General features: G+C 40.8%; 1 protein-coding gene across 1 annotated transcript in view; it reads right to left on the minus strand.

The window, feature by feature from the left end:
- Positions 1–23,524, minus strand: part of COX10 (cytochrome c oxidase assembly factor heme A:farnesyltransferase COX10) — a 108,514-nt gene that overhangs the window by 19,621 nt on the left and 65,369 nt on the right. The window contains exon 5 of the mRNA XM_075519192.1: positions 15,273–15,343. Within this exon, the coding sequence (XP_075375307.1) occupies positions 15,273–15,343 (71 nt within the window). The remainder of the gene's footprint in view (positions 1–15,272; positions 15,344–23,524) is intronic.

The following is a 23,524-nucleotide window of genomic DNA, read 5'->3' on the forward strand; positions in this document are numbered from 1 at the left end:
CCTCCCACTACAGCCTCGTGCCATCACGCAGTCCAGAGTGCATCACAGGAGCATCAGTCCTGCGTAAACCCACCACCAGGGAATTCTCACGTGGTGGTCAAAGGTGGCTGCGAGGTCTCTGCTGGTTTCCTTCATCCTTAAACCATCCCATGCAGTAAGTGCAGGCTGATGACAGATGCTGGTACATAAGACTCATTTCACTTGGGCGTTCACTTACGCTAAGGGAATTGGTCCCATGGGAAAAAAAGGCAATCTTCCATTGGAAAATTGGCCAAAGAGCTAGCTCAGAAAGCAAACATATTGAGTAAGAAACCAGGCTTTATGATGGATTCTTGGGAGGAGTTGGTTTCAGTTATTTGGCTGATTAAAATCAGACTCTGGAAAAATACTACAAGTGCCAAATAAGTTCTCTTCAAATTTCAACTCTAAAATACCCAGTGTGTTACCACATAGGACACCTCCTAAAGGAAAACCAAAAACTGGTAGTCCTGCCTTGTCCCTCTTCTCTGCCTTATCAAGAATGCACATGCCAAAGTCCACCTAATAATGCTGCTAAAAGACATTCACATTCAACTAAAAGCTTTTGAGACAACTTCAGCTTGAATAGTGAATAATCAAACCTTTCCTGATCCAAAGAAAATATGCTGACACTTCCCTCCCATAGAGTTCACCCAAGACGGACCCTCCCCAGTCACACTCCACTGAGAGCATCCAAGAGGAGGAGGAGGAGAAGGAGGAGGAAAAGAGACCCAGGTTTCTCCTCATTTAACTCAAGCTTTTGCTGACACAGAGGTGTCTGGAGGGATGTCGTCAGTCAGGCTGGGGAGGTTTGCTCAAGAACAGCCCAGAGCTGCTGGGGGGGAATGGGGAGCAGGTAGGAGGAAACCCGTGTGGGTGATATTCAGGTATTCCTTGCACACACGACCGCGAGGCATCCACGTGGACCCTCGCTCATCATATCGTTCTCAGCAACTTTGGACAATGCAGCAGCCTATTTTAATTCACGTGCAATACCATAATATCTGAATCTAGTTGCCACTTACAGATGAGCTGTATACGTATATAATGATCTTACACACATGTGCATGAAATATATTTATTTAATAGGCTCCAGAGTCATGAATAATAGTACTTATTGACTCACAGCGTTACTTGGAAAAATGGAGAGGGGAAAACAAATTAAAGCATTTGTCCATCTATAAAATTAATGTACTATTTTACCTGTTTCACAGCAGCATTAGCAAGCTTAATGTCTATAAAGATCAATAGCATCACTACTACACATGCTTTTCTATGCCGTCTTTGGCTCTTTGGCAAAACATTTTGTGAAGAAAACTGTCAAAGTACAGTTAGAACTACAATTTAAAACAGTATTAAAAAGGGAAAAAAGTTTAAAGAAAATTTTGCTTGGAAAAAACAATCAGGGAGCTAGACAAAATTCCCTCTTAAAACCTATCAATATTTAGACATATGGAAAATTCCTGTATCAGCATCTAATGCTTCGACCTATCTCTGTGAATATATTGACACTCATATACAGACACAATGCCCATATGAATCCTGAATAGGTGCATTAATGGAATCAGCAGTTGTATGCAATTCATGTTCAGATGTTATGTAAATACAGAAGGAACTTAATTTGTGACCTTGTGTTAATGGGAAATTGGGCACGCAAACCATATTTACATAAAAGCGTAAGCCTGAATGTAAGTGTCCATTTAAGACTGCCTGCATATTTTTCAGGTGAAGCATAAGTGCTTATATTTGAATATTAGATTCAAAGCCTAATACAAAAGGTAATAAAACAAATTCTGTCTTCTCCCTGTCTGTCAAAAACCTTTTATAGAAACATCACCCACTTCTCAAAGAGCAAACTAAAAAAAAAAAAACCACAAATAACAATGCTCTTTTGTTTTGCTGCAGCATGCACAGAATACCTTAATGGATCGAAACATTTCAACTCCTGGTTGATTATTTTGTATTAGATCTTATTATTATTGACAACTATCCTTCGAGCCACAAGGCCAGGGATCTGTTCTGCCAAACGCAGGGTGATGATCTAAAATAAGCAGGACAAGGATGGTGAAGAATAAAGTGCGGAGGGCAATCGCTGTGCCGAAGGGCAGGCAGCCGTGCAGAGGCAGGGCACAGCACCGCTGCTCTGCTCCTGAGCACCTCCAGCCAGGCTGCACCTCCCTAAAACACGTCCTCCATATCCAGGCATGGGCTGCAGGGGGGAAGAGGAAGGTGGGAAGAAAAGGAACTTATTTAGAGTCATTTCTGCATCCAAACAAAGCCAAGGTACGCATCCTTGCTTTCCTCTGCATGGGATTTTAATAATGGCAAATATTCTGCACAGGCTATACCCTTTAACTGCAATTCTACTTATCTTTTGGTGAGGCAAAAACTGGTTTTGGTTCTGTCTGGTGAGTTTTCTGCTTCTTTCAAGACACAGGTTCAGCAAGACCACCATGCTTCCTCACCTTGCTCGTTTGCTGCTGCTGCCCACAGAAACAGTCCTGAATTATCCCTGACTTCAGCATCTTCCACTGTGACAGGTAAACGGTGCCGAGACAACAAAGGTGAGATTGACGGCTCAGATTAATCTCAATAGTGCTACTCTAGGTGCAAATTCCATCTGCATATAGTGTCAAAACAATTTGTCGTAATAAGAGGAGGAACAGCCTGAACCAGCCTCACGCATAGACAGGCTGAAAATAGCAGGAGCTCAGAAGAAGGTATTTAGCAGACAAAGAATAGAAGTGTGATTCTCATCTCTGCAATTTCATTTCACCATCATGAGCTAAGATACGAGTCCAGTGCATGAACACTGTTCCAAAGCCATAATTAAAATCAGATTTCGGCAGTAAGAATCATACGTTGCTTATTATTTCTGGAATCTGTAGGTACTAAAAATGTCCCCAGACTACTTGCCAGTACAAGGCCGCCGGAGAAAGCCCCCTCCTCTTCCTAATTTTTTCCAGGTCAGCAATAAGTTATTAAGGCTTCTGAAGCCACTTACAAACTCAGACAAAAGCATCAGCCTGAAGTTTTTACATTTTTCCAACAGCAATGAGAGCTTACACAAACTGAAGTGCAAGTCATGTCCCTTTAATTGTTTCTGTGGACATAAAAACCTGTGGTCATTTCAAGAGGGGAGGATGTCCACGGAGATCCCCAGCACAAATGCACCTAACTCCATGAAGAAAGCCATCATTCTCCCCAGCTGCTGATTTACAGTTTTGCTCATCTCCTGGCATCTTCTCAATTCTTGCAGCCAGGCGACACTGAGAGTTGCCAAAAGCCAGACCCAGGGTAGGAGCTGAGCCTGTGATCACCGTGACTGTCATATGGCACTGAGCTATGACTTGGTCACCTCCCTCAGCTGGAGTATCAGCCAAGGGATTTTTTTTAATTTTTATTTCTTTTTTTAAAGATCAGCACCCAAGAACTACTGACCCCTCCTTGGTAGCTTTTAGAGATCCACCAAGAAAATGAAGGAAGGCCATCAACCCCAGGAGCTACCCCAGGCAATCCCATCCCACTTGAAACAGACACAAGGAGCTGAGGACGTTACGCGCTGCAATAACAGATGACTATATAGAAGCCTTCCTGCTCCTATGACTTAGGTAATGGGGAAGAAAGCCCATCTCCTTCAAGCACACATCTGGATTGCATTTGCGTAATTTCCAGCTCTGCTTCCCCAGATGGACAGATGCCTGAAACCAGCAGTGGGGTCGTCTGCTGGCGCAAGTGCGTAGACTCAGCTGACTGCGAAAAACGAGCCAGAAGGCTGTAAAAGGCACATTTTGCCCTGACTAGCAACGGTAGCTTCCCTGAAATTATTTCTGATGGGAGGTTAAAAAAACCACTCATACAGCTTCTAAGCTCAAAGTAAGGCACAGAGCATTCAAAAACAATCAGTAATCATGGCAGACAACTGAATGATGGCAATCTACCAACAGTGAAATTAAATTTTAACTTTCCACACAAATCCTTTCAGGCTGCATATTTATATATTTAGTAATAAAAACCATATTCATGACCATTGTCAGCTGTACAAGTTCTATAGTAATAACAAGAACACTAATGGAAACTGAAACTGGAACAACATGCCCTGGATCAGTAGCTTCATCGCTGATGGCTTTTCTAAAATGATTCTAAGTTTTTTGCAAAAGACATTAGATTAAACTCCAGAAGAGTCCTACAGACAGACTGGGGATGTACCCGACAGAAAAAACATCCACACTTAGATCTGAGATTTTAAATCAAAGTGGTTACATGGTGATGCATTATGACCCCTAATTAGTATAGTTTTGAGGCAGCATGTCTTTTTTTTAAGGACTCAAAGCATGACTGACAAAATATTTTTATATTCAAGTACAACTTTCAATTACAGATTGCATCGGTCTCAAGGAGAGATACTTCTTTCCAATTAAAAGCAAAAAATAGCTTTAGCATGGGCAGAATGGACATACTGTTAGACCCCTTTATTTCTTTCATGTAGATCTGATTCTGCATCAGTCAGAAGCTTTAGTAAACACAAGCAATCCACGCTCTCACTTTTGATATCATCTTCCACAGGTACATTGTGACTGAACATTATGAAAAGCCCAAGAATCTGCTGATTGAGGCTTAATCTTGCAAAGTACCAGAATTATATTAAACTGAACAATATCTATCAATGAGCTAAAATGGTACTATGCTAAGGGAAAAAATGTAGAGAAAGATCTTAATAGATATTCATTTATTCTCTCTCAGTCATGCAAGAAAGTTCATGACTCATGACAAGGGATGAAGGATGATGTATTTTAAAACTAAAACGTGAAACTAAATTACACTTTTAATTGGGAATTCAATTTTTCCCCACCAACTCCAAATATCAGAATACACACTTGTCTATCATTTACCACTGAAGACTGATGAGACGTCCTTTAGGAGGTGCAAACAAATGCGGAGCTTTGTCAAGTCTTTTATTTTTTCTTAATGAATTATTTAACTTTGTCTTCACAGGTTAAGAAGTAGTATCTACATTCTGTCAGTGCCGGGTATCTCATCTCCAAAAATGTGTTGCTGTGGCAGATCAGGCTCTACATGCACTACAAGTATTGAATTATATATCAAATCCCCTTTAACTGGGTATAACACTACCACAATTTTTAAGATTGCCAGAACACACATGTTGCAATTCTGCCTGCTTATGTTTTTGTAACTGACTTTTTGTGATTTGGTTTCTGGTAATAACTGTGACAAAGATGCTGATAATCTCAGATTGGACAGTACTTTTCCCCAAATATAAAAAAAAGTAGTGTGGAAAATAGTGGAAAAGTTCTAAAACCAACTTGTAACACAAAATCTGAGCTGAGGAGGAACTTTGTGTTAAAAGGAGGTATGAAACTTGTAGGTGCTCCCAAAAAGCCTAATGAGCTGGGTTAATGAGTAGCATTTAAGCACACTTAAATCAGGAGTTCAACAGCATAGCATTGTGTCTCCAGATGAAGAGTTTACAGACCTGAACCTCAAATAAACCTCTTTAAAATGCAAATCTCTGTGAAAGGAATCGCCCCTAATACCTTTCCTTTTTCCACAGGGCTCAGCCAGGCCCATCAGCACCAACCTTGATGTGGTTTTGAATGACATCTAGACCATCAGCAGGGAAACGGGGCAGGATTCAATGAGTGATGTCTAAATCTCCCAAGGAATGTCATACAGTGAGAACTTGGCATATATGGAGCTCAGCAACGGATAAACACGCATAGCTGGCTGGGTCTCATCATGGAGTTGCCTTCTTGAGTTTTGGCACTAAATTGCCAACCCAGCTCTGGCTTTGCTATCTAATATACTTGTTCAGAAGTGTACTTAGTGTAAATAAATACAGACTAGGATAAAATATCCCATGTCTGTGTCAATTCATTTCTCTCCCAATGAAGAAACAACCCATGCATGGAGCCCAAGCTGCCCTGTCATGGCTGTGTATCACTATTGTATAAAAGCGTAATCGACACTGTATTTTAACCAAATTGCAGGCAATTAGTTCCCCTCGCTCCTTAAGAATCTGAGCTGCAGATGTTCTGTCTCCCCTGCCAGAGCAAGGGACTTTAAAACTATCATAAACAAACACGGCTAATTTAAAAGAATCATTTCATCTTGAAAGGGACACATCTCTCTTTTTTATGCTTGCATAAATCAAAATTGGCTCAATCGATTTTGCTGAAAGTTTCCACAAAGACGTGACGTGTATGCTAAGACGAGACAAGAGGGATTTCAACTCAGCCGAAAAAAGAGAACTCGGGAGTCCCACCCCCAGCACGGAGATTTCTCCTAAACATTTTTACCAGTCTAACTCCAGGGAAATGATGCCAGGATCTGGTCTTCCGTTGTTCATGGGTTCAAGAGTCTGCCTGGAGGACTGAGACCAAAGCAACCACAGGTTTGGGATGAGATAGCTCAGCAAACCCTGGGGAGATTTGTAGTTTACGAATACCATGTTCAGACAGAAATAAAACTTTTTATGCTGCCCTTTGTTATTAAGCAGAAGCTCCAATTGGGCCTCGTCACTTCACTTGAAGTAAAAATTTAAAAATGAAAAGGACTCATACTTTTAAACTGTTTATGCTCTTATTACATCTGCTATACACACCAGAATGCTAATCATAACAACTCTAAGCAACCCTGCAGAGCATTAGCACGCTCCTTGTTATACGGCTTTGTTAGGTAGAAGTGAAAGGGTGAATAATAATATTCACAGCTTCCCTGCAGTCACGTAAATGTAAATATTTTTTTAAAGTGCTTACAAGACAAACCTACAGTAAATTTGAAAAATGTCCCCCATAATATTTAAAATAATTCCTCCTCTTTAACCTAACAAACCTAACCTTACAGCATGGCAGTTAAGTGATCCATTCATTTTATTTCAAAAATCTCAGTTCTCTCTTCATTTAAGAACCAGAGACCAGCTGACAAACAGGATGGATATATGGTCTCTCCAGAAACATTTTTCCATGATTTAGAGTGATTAAATCTAACACATGCTTGTGCTGAGCCCTCAGCCAGCATTTGGAAAGCAGTGGGTAAAGAAGTCTCAGGCCAGTTCTCAATCTCATTAAGATGGAGAAAACTGAAATTCTAGAGTATTTATCAACCTGTTCTTCAAAAAAAGAGAAAATATAGTCCAGCCATTCTTGGTACAGGATCACTGACTCTAAATACATTCCCAGGAGCAACAAAAATGAAGGAAATAAGTTATTGACTACAGCCATAGACAGCAGGACAAGAAGCAATAGTCTGCAGTGGAAGGAGGATCAGGGTCTAGACACCATTAAGTGGAAGAGCAATCGAGCAGATGAGCCTGTCAAATTGCAATTTAAGTCAGATCCTTCCTGCCTATCTGCAGATTCCTCTGCAACATTGCAAGCACGCATTTGATATTCATATCATTTTAACGCTCTATAGCATGCTCCTAAGTAGTTGCTATGTTTTACCTGAGAGGTGAAGAGGATGAGGATGGTTGTATTTTGGGATTTCTGCATTATTATTTTGGTAGTTTATCTACAGTTAGCATCTGGAGTTATATTTTATAAATGTTTGGTGGAAAAAAAAACAAACCAAAGAAACAAAAAACCCCCCCACCCCTTCATATACCATCAAAGTGCATGAATACAACATAATTATTGTCACACATGGGCAGCAATACGAGTCACTGTGGTTCACGCTCCTTTACAGCATGATTTATAATATAATATTCCTCTTGATTCTACGTCCCTAGCAAAAAAAAAATTAAACAAAACATATCAAAGAGGTTCTCCACATATCACAACCTCAGGAATGCAGCTTTTCCAGTCATAACGACTGGAGAGCAAGGATCTATGTTAGCACAGCTAATTAAAGTGTAAGAAAAAGCTCTTTTATATCTGACTTGCGAAGTTGATAACATGTAAGTTATAACTTGTATAAGACATGATAAACTCTGTCCTTCACAGAAAGAAACGCACTTCTAACATGACTTACTGTAAACAGATTTCAGGGTATAGCAGCTTCTAATCAGGGGCAGCTCCGTAATGGACTTGTTGAGCAGTGACGCTTCCTACAACACTTGGCACATGTTGAATAATGATGCTGTTGTGGCTAAACCAGATAAGGTTCAATACTAATACAGGGAACAAAGCGTGGGGATTTTGACGGCACTAAGCCAAAATTTACAAACACGAACCTGAAATGTTTGACAGGCACGTGAAGAAGAGCCACCAGAAGAACACTGTGCTAAGATGGGGAAAGGATCTTGGGCTTCGAGCTTTCTTTTTGTTTGTTTGTGCAGCGTTAAGAGGGAAAACTCACTTTAACATCACCTTTGAAGAAAATGACTCATCACTAGTCAGTTAAAAAAAAAAAGTAGTCAATTGTTGCAACTAATGTCCAAGAGGCCCGTTCATATTGGACACAAAGATGGAAGGATTAGTGTACAATAGCTTGGCTCCCTCCAGCTCACGGGGCTCTACCCCCTGGCGAGGAGCTGACATGAGAGGATAAGACAACTCCATTAGGAGCCCGTATCACTTCTCCGCAGCGTTCCCCACAAGCAGATGGAGCAGCTATTTAGCCAAATGCACCGTGACTCCTGGTTTATACATGAGCATCTGCGATGTTTCCTAACATGGGGCGATGTACAATGTACTCCGATTTATCAACTGTCCCACGTGCAATTAAAGATTCGGATAAATAATTTGGCAGTAAAGGCCCCTCGGCTGAACTGAAAAGCAGCAAGGCGTGAGGGGTCAAGTGTTTCGGCAGGATTTATATTTACCGAACAGAGCTGCCTGCAAAGGAATGTCTCCGTTGAACTGCAGCAGAATTAGGTCCAGGCAGGAGGACTGAGCTGAAGGCTCTAGCTGGATAGCTAGCAATTTCTTCGTTTCAACTGAAACGAATTTGAATGTAATGTTAGAGTTATTAAAACAACCCTCTTTATTGCCCTAAGAAACAAAATATATATGTAGTTAGAGCTATATAATTTCCTGCTAATACACATTTTGATCTGAGGATAATGTGCAGTATCACCATTTTTCTGTGAATTCTACAAAAGGACTCTAGTACCTTAGAACCATTTAATCAACATCCTATGCAGGCAGTGAATAGATAATTGAAATATAAGTACTGTCATCCATATCCCCTTTGGGAAAGTGACACAGTAAGCATTATATCATTCCATTAGTCCTTCCTTTGATGTGGGTCTTATTCTCATTAAACTATGTTTTAGCCCCAAGGTCCCCCCCCCACCCCCCCCCCCCCCCCGCCCCATGACGTGGCCATGCAAGAAAAAAAATAAAAAATACCCCGCTGTTCAAAAGGCAAGGACTACATTTTTACAAGCAATTGTACACGTCAAAAATATAAAGCTGCTTTTTTAATTTCTTGTTTACCAAATACAGTCAATGACATCTTCTGGAAAACACAGGGTGGCAAAAAAAGGAAGCCAGGAGGGTGGTGGTGGGGAAGGAATGCATTTACTTGTTTTCAAATAATAAAAGCCTGAATACAAGCAGGATAAAAACATGCTTGAAAAGACTGCCGTGGTGGTGTCTGCTTTGAATTGTGCCCTGTTTAAACAAGAGGAAAGCCTCCCACTGAAAAAAGAAACATTTTTATCATTCAAAAAGATCTCGGGGCAGTCCCTTTAAAATGAGGTATTTTCTAAACAAAATACTGGAATGTTTCCCTGCAGGGAACGAGCATCTGATCTTTTAAAAATGATTATTCTTGAAGAATTGTGGACTTACGGAGTTTTTGTTTTATTTGTTTTAACTTAAGCAGAATGAAACCTGTCTGAAATGATGACCCAAGGGAGCAGACCAATCAGCTAAGTAGAGGCTGATCTTTAAATGGGAACCAAAGTTATACTGAAACCCTTGGGGAGATTTTAAACTGCTGGCTTAAAACAGGGCTGGCTAATGCAGGTTTAATGCAGGTTTCAGCATAAGCTGAGGACATGGATTTCCTCTCACTTACATCAGTGTAGCTCCACTAACATCAGTAGAAACGTTCCTGATTTACATTAGTGTTAGCAAGCAAAGAATCAAGCTAATTACGCCGAGTTATCAACAGTGATTACAGGAGCATTTTTTTTTTTTTTTTTAAATGCTCATGCATTTTTTCAGCATGGACTGGTTTTGTTACACTTTGTAGTAGTAGGTCTACTACAGGCAACTGAGCGGAAAACTCAGCTTTACATAGAACTAGTCTTGAGTCTCAATGTGTTTTTGAATAAATAGGGAAAGTCTGACGTGTTGCAATTTTCTATCAGTTTATGAATGGCTGACATATATTTGCAGTTATAACTACAATTCATAAATACAAGCCATCAGTGAGAAATACTGCTAGCTTAGGAGCTCTTTTTGGTTTGATTCTTCAACAGTTTGGCTTATATTGTAAACTGACCAAAGCCAACACTCCACTCAGAAATGTCAACTAGTAGGAAAAGCGTTACTGTCTCCATTAATTGCAATAACCATCAACCGTGGCCAAAAGAAGCGGGAAGCTCACATACAGAACACAGCTCCTTGTGCATTGCTAAGTGAGGAGGTTAATGGGATTCTAAGAAAAAAATATTTACTAAACAACACAAAGATTTATCTCTTTGGAAGCATCCAAGGCATTATCTGTGTCGTGACTTCTTCTGCCAAGTTAGTAGACTTACGCTTCTTAAATGCGCAAGGAAAAGCAAGCTTGAGAGCGCAAATATTCTGCATAAGGAGAATATAATTAAATTCCACAGCATATTATTCCCATGTTGAAGGTTTTTAAGACAAGAGTGGATAAAGCCTGGAGCAACCTGGTTTGCCCTCAGAGCTGACCCTGCTGTGAGCAGGAGAGTGGACTACAGCTCTCCTGAGGTCCCTTCCAGGCTGAACCATCCTCTGATGCTGCCTGTGCAATGCTTCACGGCCCGGGTGACATGAAACCTGGAGGTAAAGCGAGGGAGAAATCCCAGCCCCGCTCCTAGGCAGACACTGCAGCCCCCACTAAGACCAAAGCCAAAGGCTGTAGGACTTGCTACAGGGAGTAGTTGCAAATTGCAAAATACTGCAGGAGCAGAACTGAAAGGTGTCTACATGGTCGTGAATTAGTTATTTAGAACATGCTGTTTGATGACTTGTTTTTTTGATAAAAAACTATTCCTGTACAACTATTAAGTTTTTTAAGAGTGCTTAGCACAGCAGATCCAGCAGTACTGTAAGTTCATAAAAACAGCCGCTTTTTAACAAGAGTGTATGCAGTTCTCTGTAGAAGGGCAATCAAAACTGTCACTTTGTACAATATAATGGCGCAGGACACTTGTCATCCTAGAGGCTAAGCTCACTCAGCTTCTGCAGCTAATACTAGAGATTTATTTAAATTAATCTGCAGGAAAATTAAATCCATTACCTTAAAAAGCGAGGGAATAAATCATACCCAACAGGAAACCAGGAAAAGCTGCTGCCATTTCAGTTGAATCTAAGGTTGTGTGAGCACATGAAATTTTTCCTCGTCAATGACATAAAAACAATTCATAGCAGGAAAAATAATATCAGCTGTTGTTATAATGCAAAACACAAATATGCTCAATGAGTTTAACACTGCAGCCGAAGTATGAAGAACATCTCAAGCTGTTTGTATTTCCAAACAAGACTTGAGGGGTCAGAGGAGGGAGGAGGACGTGTGGGCAGGCTGGAATGATGGATGGCGTTTAGTGGCATGCTGTGTTTGGGTCTACTCTTGTTATTTTTGCAACAGGATGTCTCTGATTACTCTCTGAATAGAGAATAAGGATGGTTACGTCTCGTTGCTCAAAGGGAACACTTTTTTCAGAGCCTTACAAATGAAATAGGACATTGTAAAGCAAGCAGTCAATGAACCATCAGGTGCTGTTTGTCACAAATCTAGCAACAGTGTCGGAAGATTTCCTGGGGGCGTCAGCGGTGGGTTTGGGGCTGGCAAATAAGGTATACGTACTCTTGTCCTATGTACAGCAGACCCCAGCTCTGCAGAATCCTTCTGTGTCATTGCCTATACGGTTTGGTCCAGGCCAAATGATACAAAATACATACAGCAGGGGCACGCTAAGCGTCTAGATAACTATTTCAGCCATAAAGTTGATGCAATACGGAGAGGACTTCAGAAAGGATGGAGGACAATTGCTTTTCCAAATCCCATCCTTCCAGAGATCTTTGCAGAACTGGCTCCTGGCTCACAGAGCGTTGCCTGGAGCGATGGTCAGGCCAAAGCTGCTTAAACACTTCTTGAGTGTCACCAGTAAGATAATGACACTCTGTCCCCAGCCATGACGTCATGTCAGAGGCCATGACGACGTTCGCACTCCACAGCGCAGCCCTGGCCACAGAGCATTTCTTTGAAAGCTACTGAGGTTCCTCACGGATGCCAAAGGAAACTGCAAGTCCTCGGCAACTTGTAGAAAAGGCTCAGATGCGGGGACTTGGAAACCACGTGAACGTGTATGCAAGGAAATGAACACACACAAATGTTGCCAAGATAGGGGGGATTGTGTTGTTTTTTCAAAGTAAAGGCTTCAGGCAGAAAGGAAGGCGAGAAATGTTGGAAGCAAGGTCAGTTAGAACTGCCAGCTGATCTCAAACCTAACTATACTTGGGACTGAAGCTGCAAATGGAGGCCACAAAGTGAAACACACGGGAATCATTTCTTTACAACAGTGTAACATTTCCTAATGAGCCAGCTCCATGAATTAGCTTATCTAAAATAGAGACACCAGCTCATCCAGGGTCTGCATGACTCAGTAACACCAAGGACCTCTCACTAGGAGTTACCAGTTTGATTCTGGCCCAAGTTCAAAGCGTCTAAGAATTGTCTTTGTGATGCCACAACCTCTATAAAAAATGTCACTGGTCTCAGTGCAGTTTCTCAGTGGGCTGAAGTTCACATCGAAGTCACTATCGAAAGCCTTTCCAAGGAGGTGCAGTGAGCCAACACGATGGAGAATTAACAACCTTCTCACTCTTCAAAAGGGATCTCAAGCTCAGGACTGGACCATACAAAAAGTGGTATGACTCTGCTGCCCACACTGACTGGTTCTGTAACAAGGACTATGCGAAATAAATAAAAAAGAAAGAAAGAAACAGAGAAGGAGAGAGAGAGAAGGGAAATCACAATATATGTACAAACAGTGCCAATGAAGGCGGATTGCAAAATGATGCCTCGTTTGCACTGGATATCACAGATGTTGTAACACAGCAGAATTAAAAAAACACCAAACATTTCATGATCTGAAGCAGCTAAAGAGAAGAAAAAGTCAGAACTCAAATGTCAGACAAATTCTGGGCAAGAACTCTGTACATACCCCAAGCTCTCTGGATTCCTTCCCAGAGCCAAGACACCAGTCTCTTACATACAATTTATCCGTCTCTGTCTAGTCTGTTTTTGACTAGTTTTAGCATAACCATTTAAGGGTTTTACTTAATCAGCCAGGAAGGAAAGAGTTCAAGGAACACCAGGGAATATGTGGCAAAATATAACAAGGTTAGATCACTTGCACTGCATTATTCTCCTCTGGCACACCGCAGAAGAAATAACCCGAGTCAAGGTCTGCATGTTCAACGGTCTACAGGGAACGAGACCGGCATTATTCAAGGTAAGTGACACTTTAAAGAACTTTAAATTAGCTGTTGACAGTCAGGTAGATAGATTGATGAGTGATTACACGAAGTCCCCAACATCACCATTTTGTGGTGAAAGCAAATATGAAGGGGGGAAAGTAAGAAAATCCGTTAAATATGGTTTTGCCAATCTGTGGTGCATTCAGATGACAGTGAAGTTCGTTTAAGGACACTGGAAACTTATAAAACAAATTGCTTTCTCTGAATCTAAAGCTGACGGAAAGTTTCCTAGCTATATTTTTGACTCCAGAAACACTGCAAGCCATGCTAGTAGACTATGATAAAAAAAAAAAACAAACAAAACCAACCCAAAAAATCCCCCTATCATCTTTCTTCCTAACAAGTGTTCCTTCTTCCGGGGCTAAAGGACCACATCCAAGTGGAGCAGAAGTGCAGCTCGCCTGAACCACACAATGAATGCTGACTTACTGTATGTACAACAGATGCCCTCACTGCAGTGGTCCCTAAAATATGTTTTTAAATAAAATTAACTCAACTCAGGAATATGCAATTAGCACCATCTTCGAGAACAAATCAGAACAAGTTTATTGAAGTGCTCTAACTATTTACAATGAGAGTGAATTTACCCCCGAGGTTCACTTTACTATTTTGTATCAATTTTCTTGTAATTTCATCCATCACATATTTTTCAGTCCTCCAAAGGTGATGGATAAAACACAGAAATAAATAGGACCAACTGTTCGCAGAAGCCTAAGGGAAAACATAATTTTGTTATAAATAATCCTTGGCACAAATCACGGAAATGCAATACTAAAATTGTTTGTTGAATCATTTATGAATTGGGCCTTCAGATTTAGTTTGCAAATAAGCTAAGAGTTTATTATTGATGTTCTTTTTCACTTTGCTTTTTTAGCTGGAAAACAGCCTTTGAGAAATTGAACTGATATATAATCCAGAAAACAAAGTGAATAAAGGATTTTTTTTTTTTTTTAAGGGAATCCCTATGCTAATACAGGACTTTTTTTTTGGGGGGGGGAAGGGATTTACTTATGGACGATGATAAACTAAATGATAACAAATTTTTACTCTATTTTCATAAGATGCCACAGTTGTGAGTTTTCACCCCAGCTTTATGCTAAACATGTAGAAAAGGCAAAGACACTATGGTGCCTTACAAAACCACTAAAAAAAAAAAAAAGAGTTGCAGATACCTCTGCTGGGAGATTCAAATGAATGTTCGTGATCTAACAGATAAATGTGACTACTAAAAACAATATACACTTTTGTGTTTGTTCTTAGACGTGAAATTTTGAAGATTTGTTGTTACCAACTAATGCAAAAAGTTCAGTGGAACATAACTACGTACTACCACACTGTGCATGTAGTCATCACACATGAAGAAATACACAAGTGGAAATTCTGCTGTCTTAAGAAATTCAGTATTTTAAAGGACAGCTGATTAACCAAACTCCCCACATGAAAGTTATAAACATGAAGAAATATCAAAGAACAGAGAGGTGCATTTCTTTCTTATGCCTTTTGTCTGAAATTGTTATTTTTCGTCATCTGAAGAGAGAGAGAAGCTTGGAGATAGATAAAAGCAATGTGAAGACTCATTTCATTAGCCAGAGCAGGTGTGCACAGCCTTACCTGATCTGTCCCCGCACCAGTGGTCTGTTTTTTGTCCTATTCATATTTGAGTCAAACGGAACCTCAAAGAACTGTAATACAAAAAAAAAAAAAAAAAAAAGGAAGAATCAAAATGAAAGGATACTGGAAAGCATGCGATGCGTGGAATGTACTGTCTGCATCTGCAGGTGCTTTAATCTCTATTTTTGAAGGTTCGGAAATACAACAAAAATGGCAAACTCCTTTTACGGAGCTTTGATAGTCTGCATCAATGCTTTTGGCATCCCCTTAGAAAGAAAATCACCTGGAGGACAAAAATAGTTTGCGCAAGTCCCCAGAAGTTAATCATTTGAAGTAAAGTTTGATTCCAAGTTCTGTTCTCGACAGGTTTGACACAGCTTTTATACTTACACAATTATATATACACATACATACAGCCCTTCCCCCAGTTTTACATTAATACAAACAGCCCTTGCAAATGTTGTGCTTCTGGTATTTAAAAGACAAACGAAATTTTTTCAAGATCATCTAACTTCTGAGAACCTATAACCCACCCCAAAATCAATCAACTCTTGTAAAATGCTACTGAAACTGCACTGAGCATCTAGTTCTAGCAGCAGGGAATGAACACACCATATGGTGTTATTTAATGTCACAACCCAATTTGACTTTAAACACCGCCTATGGGAAAATTCAGGCGGCATTATCTTCACGCTAGGAATTCCTACAGGCTTTTGTATGATCCGTTTTGTAAAGAATGTTACTGGAAAAGCTGAATGCACTTTGCCGTACAGCAAACCGTAAAGCCATTTAGTTTTACGTGTGCAAAATAATAATAAAAATAATAAACATATTTATTTATAGAAAGAGTAGTATGTATTTATAGAAAGAATATTTTCTACTGACGTTATGTCTGAGGTTTTGGGGTAGGATCCCAATTACGGTGAACATGTAGGAAAAGTACCATAACAAATCATAATTTCAAACAATCAGACTGACAGTAAGCTCAGTATAGTCAAACTGCAGACAGATTTAAGGTGACTATATGATAAACGACTGTATGATAAAATCTATGTTATTCCAGCAAGCTGATGTAACCTTTTACACAACAGAAGACAACATTAACAAACGTCTTCATTTTGACGGTGCCACGTTACCGGCCCAGGGGAATGCCAGTGGACAGGGACATTGGGAGCAGCAGGGACCCCATCAGCGCCCTACAGGTGCACATCAGGGGAAAGACACTTCATTTACAGGCACACAGAGACTACAGGAACCCCCTTTCCCATCTATTACTTTGAAGCAATGACTAGATAACATTTTGTGAACCTCTGCTGTTGCTCCTATGTATTGCAAGCACAGCAGGGATCGGATACCCGTGGATCATCCTGCCTAACATGGCCCATGATATTCTCCACTCATGGTGACATTTTTAACCTCAGGTTGAATCATCTTCCCAACAGTTTTAACCATTCCCAGGAATGAGGTTATAAGAAAATCCTGCAGGCATATGAGTGAGAGTGAGCGTGCGCACGTGCTCAAGCCCACACGCTAAAGTTATCCTGCTTAAACAAAACTTGCTAACAGTACGCTCTAAAGCCAAGAAATTTGGCAGCGGGCTTCATCTTCATGTTTTGTCATGCTTGTGAAACTGTCCAAACCTGAGAAAGAACGAGACTCAGGCAGGTGGCAGGGAAGAGAGGGGAGAAGGTGGAGGAAGCAGCAGCAGCAGAGCCAGCAAGCGGGGCACTGGCTGGGGGACCCCAAACCTGCACTCCACCTTGCAGCCTGCAGCTGTGAAACCCCCTGGCAAAGTACCTGCCTCGTCCCCCTCTAGTGGCTGGCCAAAACAAATTAATGGATAATTACTGTTGTTAACTTGGCCGAAGCCTATGTTGTGTATTAAAGTCCTCAGTTTGTCCATGATGGATCCAAAAACTACCACAGTTCTGCAGGGGAGGAATCCTGCATTTGTCACTTCGCATTAAAGGCTGCAGATTGAATGCTCAAAAGTTAAGAAATAAAAAAGCATGGTAACTGAAATCATCAATGCAGCTCTTAATTACTAGTTCACATCCAATTCACTGAAATTTCTTGCCTCCATCTGTGCAGTGGAGCTGGCTGGGGCTACGCAGCCTTTAGATGGTTTGCTCTCGGTAAGCCTCCACCCGGAGCAAGTGGATGGAGCACCTGACTCACTCCCAATTCCTTACGATTCTCAAAGCCTTCCAGTTTTATTATCGATATTCCTGAAGCAAGCTTGGGCTGCTCGGCCAAGAGTTAATCACATGAAAGAGGAAGGGACTTCAGGAAGAAAAAGGGTTCGTTTATATGTCTTTCACTTTGTCAAAGCATTCTGGTACAGTACTAGGCAACTCATTGATTTACTTTTAGATAGGTAGCTAGTAGGTTATTTCTCTTTGTTATGCCTGGTCTGCAGTGGCAATGGTCACTCCCAGCTACAACCGAAGCTGGTGGAGACCCTGGTTTAGAAGAAACGCGCAGAGGAGTCTATGGGGCAGCCCCAAGCCCCAAGCCACGGAGCCCCGGCAGCTCACTTCAGAGGGACAGGTCGGATCTGCACGGCTACAACACTGCCCTTGAGGTGCGGGATGTTTCACAAAGAACCTCTATAGCAAACCACGCCGAGTACCTTCGGAGGAGGGAAAGCACCCCGTTTGGATCCGAAACCAGTGATTGCTTCTGACAGCTCAGCATTTTGCTAATGGTTTGTTTCACTGTTACATTTCAGAGACAATTATGTTAAATGAAGAAAAAATGTTATTTGACATCAGACTAGCAGAGCAATACAAGGGAAAAATTCTATACAGCTAAATTATTTTCTCCTGAATATATTTTGAGCTACACTCACTTTTGCTTTGGTTTTAAATACACAATTTTCCCTTTATTTCTATTTGCAAAGTCTGACTGCCATGAGCTTACTTCCAGTTTAAACTTGTGCATGTGAGGAGATTCTGGCCCATTTGAGGGTATTTAAGCTTACAGATAAAGGTATTCCGTGTGCGATGGATAAAATCAAAATAACACACAGGTTTTAAACCCAGTGTGTCTCAAACAGAAAATTACTGAAATGAAGAACAGTTGGACACTCAACACTGTTGAAAGAATTTAAACTTATGCAGTTCAGTTATCAGTATAACCTGACAATACCATAATCAGTGTATGAAATAGTTCCATATATTTAATATTGTAGTTAACCTCTGAATAGAATATACATTTTGAAAAAGAAACTTCTCTGCTGAGTTAAGTAGTCAAAAAATGTCAGTCTCTGTTGTATAGACACGGCTGCTCCTGAAATTAAGATTACTGCATGACTTAAGTCTGAATTTTTTCGCTTTTTTAAATCTGACAATCTGAATAATCTGTTACTGTCAACTGTACGCACGAAACTACATATCCGATTGAACCACAGTTAAGAAAAATCCTTTTATTTGCAATGCCCCAGATTCTTTCACTGAGCTAGTTGCTATTACATGTCAGCAAGATGCCATTTATCAAACTTTTTCCATTTTGCTCCCATATGTTCAGAAAAATTCTCTCTCCACTTGAAATTATTTTCCCCTGATATTCTAGAAAAAATGAAAAAAATGTGCATCTCAAATATCATTCCATAGGAACGAAAGAGTGAACTCAAACATATTATTTCATGCCAGGCCAGCACAGTACAGCCTGTTTTAGCAAACAGTAAATTCAGTAAGATGAATCCTGAATAAATAAATATTTTAGAAGCACTCAAGAGGCTTTTTCCTCAGAAAGTCTGAATGCATCAGTTCAGCTGGACAAGGCAGAATATTATCTGCCTTAGGTATTTGGGAAGCTAGCCACCAAAAGGACAGACAGAGGGTTAAATCTACAGCATCTGAAAATCCCTGAGTGACGAAACTTGGCAACGGCTTTCAAGACCCTAACCTAAATTTTAATCAGTATGCATGAACATTTAAAACATGATGATGGAAAAAAATAAATCAGGCCAGCTAGTACTTTGTGGTTTATTTCTCTGGCAGGCTCATCAGACTCTTTGTGTAGATCTCATCTAGTTAATATACAGTAATTATATCTTAAACATCTAACAATTCTTAGATTAGCTGTCACATTACTGCTTATAGCTATTTACACTCATGGATTTTTTTCCTTCAGCTTCTTCATATTGGTTTCCACTTTGTTTTCAAGTGAAATGTTAAAGATTGTTTAATTTCTTCAAGCTACCTCCTGGAAACAGCAGTGACTGCAGAGGGTAGCTAATCATTCAGACTTCCCGGAGGGCACACAGATTAACAATTTTATTTGGACTAAGCCAAGATTCCCTACATCACCTTGCAGATGCAGATGGCATTACGCTACGCTGGCGCTTCGAGGACTAACATGATACCGAAAGAGCGAGAGGGTGTCCTGTGCCTCTCGCTCTTTCCGTATCATCAGTTAAACACGAACACCACCTATTAAGTTTTCAAAGACAGTGGCCTGACTATTTGCAGTTAATTAAGTCAGCAGAGCGGATGGAAAACCCTGAGCACATGCTGCGTTTGCCGTCCGTGGTCATTCCTGCGGGAGACATTTTAACTACTGAATTATGACAGTTCAATACCTTTACTCCTGTTCACATGAAAACATAAATAGAGTGCATTAAGAGGAACAACACGTCATATAGTATACCAAATGGATCGCCCACACTTAGGCTAGTAAGCGTCTCTTGTATACTGCTTTGGATTTAGAGCGTAGCAAGCACCAGCCTGGCCCCCGTCCAGGGCCAGCTCTAATCTGTGACACATGGTGGAAACAGCAGCGGCTGAAATAGGCAACTGGTCTTCCATGTATTGACATAACATTTTACTCTAATGCTAAACACATATTTACATCAGAACTGATAATCCCATGAGTCTAAAGACGGAGCGGAACTCTGCTATTAAAAGACAATTTAATTCAAGGCAACGTGGAGATTTCCCATCGCAAAACCAGCCCTGCATCTGAGCAGGCTTCCATGTACTCTTTGGCAGCAGAATTGCCCTCTGGATGTATTTCTTTCTCTCTGAAGACTCCCTGAAGGGCAGTTCAGGTGAATCTATGGCACTAATGAGTGAATGAGAAGATGAGGCTGTTGCCAAAGAGCAGTCACCTCCTCCTGCACTGAAGTGCTGCTCGTCTCCAAAATCCTCCGGGTCTTGCACCGCACTGGGGAGGTGTAGACGAGCTACGGGGATGGGTGCAGGTGGTGGCCGAAGCCTCTCTGCAGCTAACATCTCTTGCTACAGACCCAAGCAAACATTTTTAACACAATGCAAATAATGACCAGTACAACTGGACTCCCCACTTGAGCATTTCACTGAATGTCTACAGCCAGGGGTGAAATTGGACTGTATAAGGCAAGTCTTGCAAATATTGCTCTTGTTAAATTAGATGCTCTGGGGTTCTCTGATTTCCCCCGTACTACAGTAAGCTGTGATCCTCTTTGGTTGTCTTTGGTATTGCCAAAGAGCAAGCAGTTAACCAGAAACATCATTGAAACACACACTGGAAACCAAAAAGGCACATGAGGAGGAGGAGCGGGTGGACCAAAACCAGGTGGAGAGCGTGGTGGCAGAGTAGAATCTGGATACCTGGACAATAACCTGAGGTTTCCTGGCAAGGTGACAGCCAGAAAGCCATTCCTCACAGCTGGCTATGCGGCCTCCAAATTCATCAGGTTTTAGCACTAGCCTTTCACATAAAGTCTCCCAATTTTCTCATGCACTCAAAGGAAAGTTGGAGGTTTACATTGGATATTAGGACAAATTTCTTCACTGAAAGGGTTAATCAAGCACTGGAACAGGCTGCTCAGGGAAGTGGTTGAGTCACCATCCCTGGAGGTATTTAAAAGACATGTAGATGTGGTGCTTAGGGACGTGGTTTAGTGGTGGACTTGGCAGTGTTAGGTTTATGGTTGGACTCAATGTCTTAAAGGTCTTTTCCAACCTAAATGATTCTATAAGATTCACTGGAAACCCATCAGACCACAAAGAGTTGAGATCCTTCCTTAGTGAGTGTTCTTCCCCTCCATATTACCTAATTATTTCTACTCCTCATGTTTTCAGTGATTTCTCTTACATTGTGATAAAGTAATATATAATTACATAAAAGGAGAGGAAAAACATAACATATAATTTATGGTAAATAAGATCAAAGTCAGATTATTATTATAGGTTTTCTTCTGGTTTCCTTTCAATCACTTTTATATGAGACCAACAAAGAATAATTAAAGTATATTACAAAGGTCTTTTTATTCAATTGTACACAGATGTGACTAAAAAAAAAGGTGAAGGGAAGGATTTTCAAAAGCACTCATGTACTGATCTAACACTGTTCTCACTGAAGTCAATGGCAGTTTGACTTCAATGAGAGCAGAGACGGACCAACACTGAGTGATTCTGAAAATCCCACCCTAATTGTACAAACAAGGGAAGGCTTTAGAGATTGCTGGCTTGGAGATTGTATATTTGAGAATCATAAAGGGCACACAGCACCTGTTTGTCTTCAAGATATGAAAATAAAGCAAGGCAAATATTTTAAGGATTAGAAATGGCTTTTTTTCTTTTCTTTTTTTTTTTTTTTTAAAGGCAGTATCTGAAAACCCTCTGGCTCTGCAGTTCCCAGTCTAGCTATAGATTTGCTTTAATATTTTCCATTTCAAAGAGGATTCTAATTAAAAACAAGATTGATGCAAGCCTGAACAATGTTACTTACAGATAGAGAAGGGCAGCTAAGCCCCAAACTGTCATGTCCCAGCGAACCCAAGAAGGTCTGCTAGGTAAAGCAGCTGCCATAGTTTATTATTTTTTTTAAAAAGCTTCCACAAAAGACACATTCTTCTTCTTAGTCAGTGTTTAGAAGCCCATTGCTGTGCACAGGGAAGAGAACAGGAGGTAACTGCAAAGAAAATGTTGATACCTGTCACTTCAGAAACGTATTTTCAGGATGGAGAATGCAAAGACTCACAGACTTCCACTAGCACTGATTTGTCCCCTCAGATTAACGACCTGCCACGCAGGCTCTGCTTTTAAGCGCTCCAGAGGTGACATGTTGTTATTTCCTTGACCACTTACAAGCGTGTGACTTTCTAGGGATTCCCACAGAGATCCACTGCATCCAAAACTGAGAATTTTTTAGGTTTCACATTGCACTTAGTATTTAAGTGCACTTAACTGGCAGCAGTGCCCAGAGCCGCTGGCATGCCCGGGAACACTGCTCTGTATTTGTTTTCAGCTCATCCAAATCCTTTTAGTGGGTTTGACCAACAAAACAAGCAGTCATTAAACTCTTGCAGCTTAGTGGCCTCTTCATCAGCACTCTGGCCAAACAATATCCTTTGGTGATATCAGAAGTACCATTACAAGGAACTTGAAAAGTACATGACTGTGTTAACGCTCAGGAGTGTCAAAGCGACATGGTCCAAATACCAGAGTGCCTCGTTACTGCTGCTCCATCTGTGGGTCCCATCACGACGATGAGGGGTCAGGACAGAGGTGAGGATGACGGACGCATCCTGAAAACTGCTGAAGCACTGCTGGATGAACCGCTGTCACTGCAGGGGTGGATGCGCTTGTGGCATTCACCTGGGTAAAAGCAGCGAGGGTGGAAGGAAAGACCCTGGGTATGCATGCGTGTGTCTGAGCATGCTGCAGTAAGCAAGGAATTAACGAAGTAGGAAAAGATAATTAAGGACTACATGTGGCCTTCAGTTGTATGAATAAATTCGAATGAAATAAAGTAATTTGGTGCAAATGCCCCATTATCTACTTTACCCCTACCTACAACATTCTTGTCTTCATCTTTGAATCAAATTTGCTCGTACCAATGCATGAAAAAAAAAGCTCATTTAATCTCATTTTTTTCAATGCACCTGATGTCCAAGACTTGAAATGAGAGAAAAGATGTGAATCTCCTGTTTTGGTAAACAGGAAGCAGGTTGGGTGACTACCGATGAGCCCAGCTCTTCCTGCTAAAATCATGTTTTGCTAAGAAGATATTGTAACAAAAATGAAATAACAACAACAATAAAACCAGGCCCTTATTTTATAAGCTGTTCAATCTTGAAAACTGCTGACATTGTGAGCCACCTAAATAGCATATTCCTGAGGCCTCACAGAGGTCAGCCACAGCTTCAGGGGAAATGCAAGCTGGATACTGCAGACAGGCTTTCACCTTATGTGATCCACCGTGGAGAAGCAGCTTTCACAGGAAGAAATACTGGTTTCTGGCCAGCTGCCAAAGACTTCTAA

This window comes from Mycteria americana, chromosome 16, assembly GCF_035582795.1.
Source record: "Mycteria americana isolate JAX WOST 10 ecotype Jacksonville Zoo and Gardens chromosome 16, USCA_MyAme_1.0, whole genome shotgun sequence".
Lineage (NCBI taxonomy): Eukaryota > Metazoa > Chordata > Aves > Ciconiiformes > Ciconiidae > Mycteria > Mycteria americana.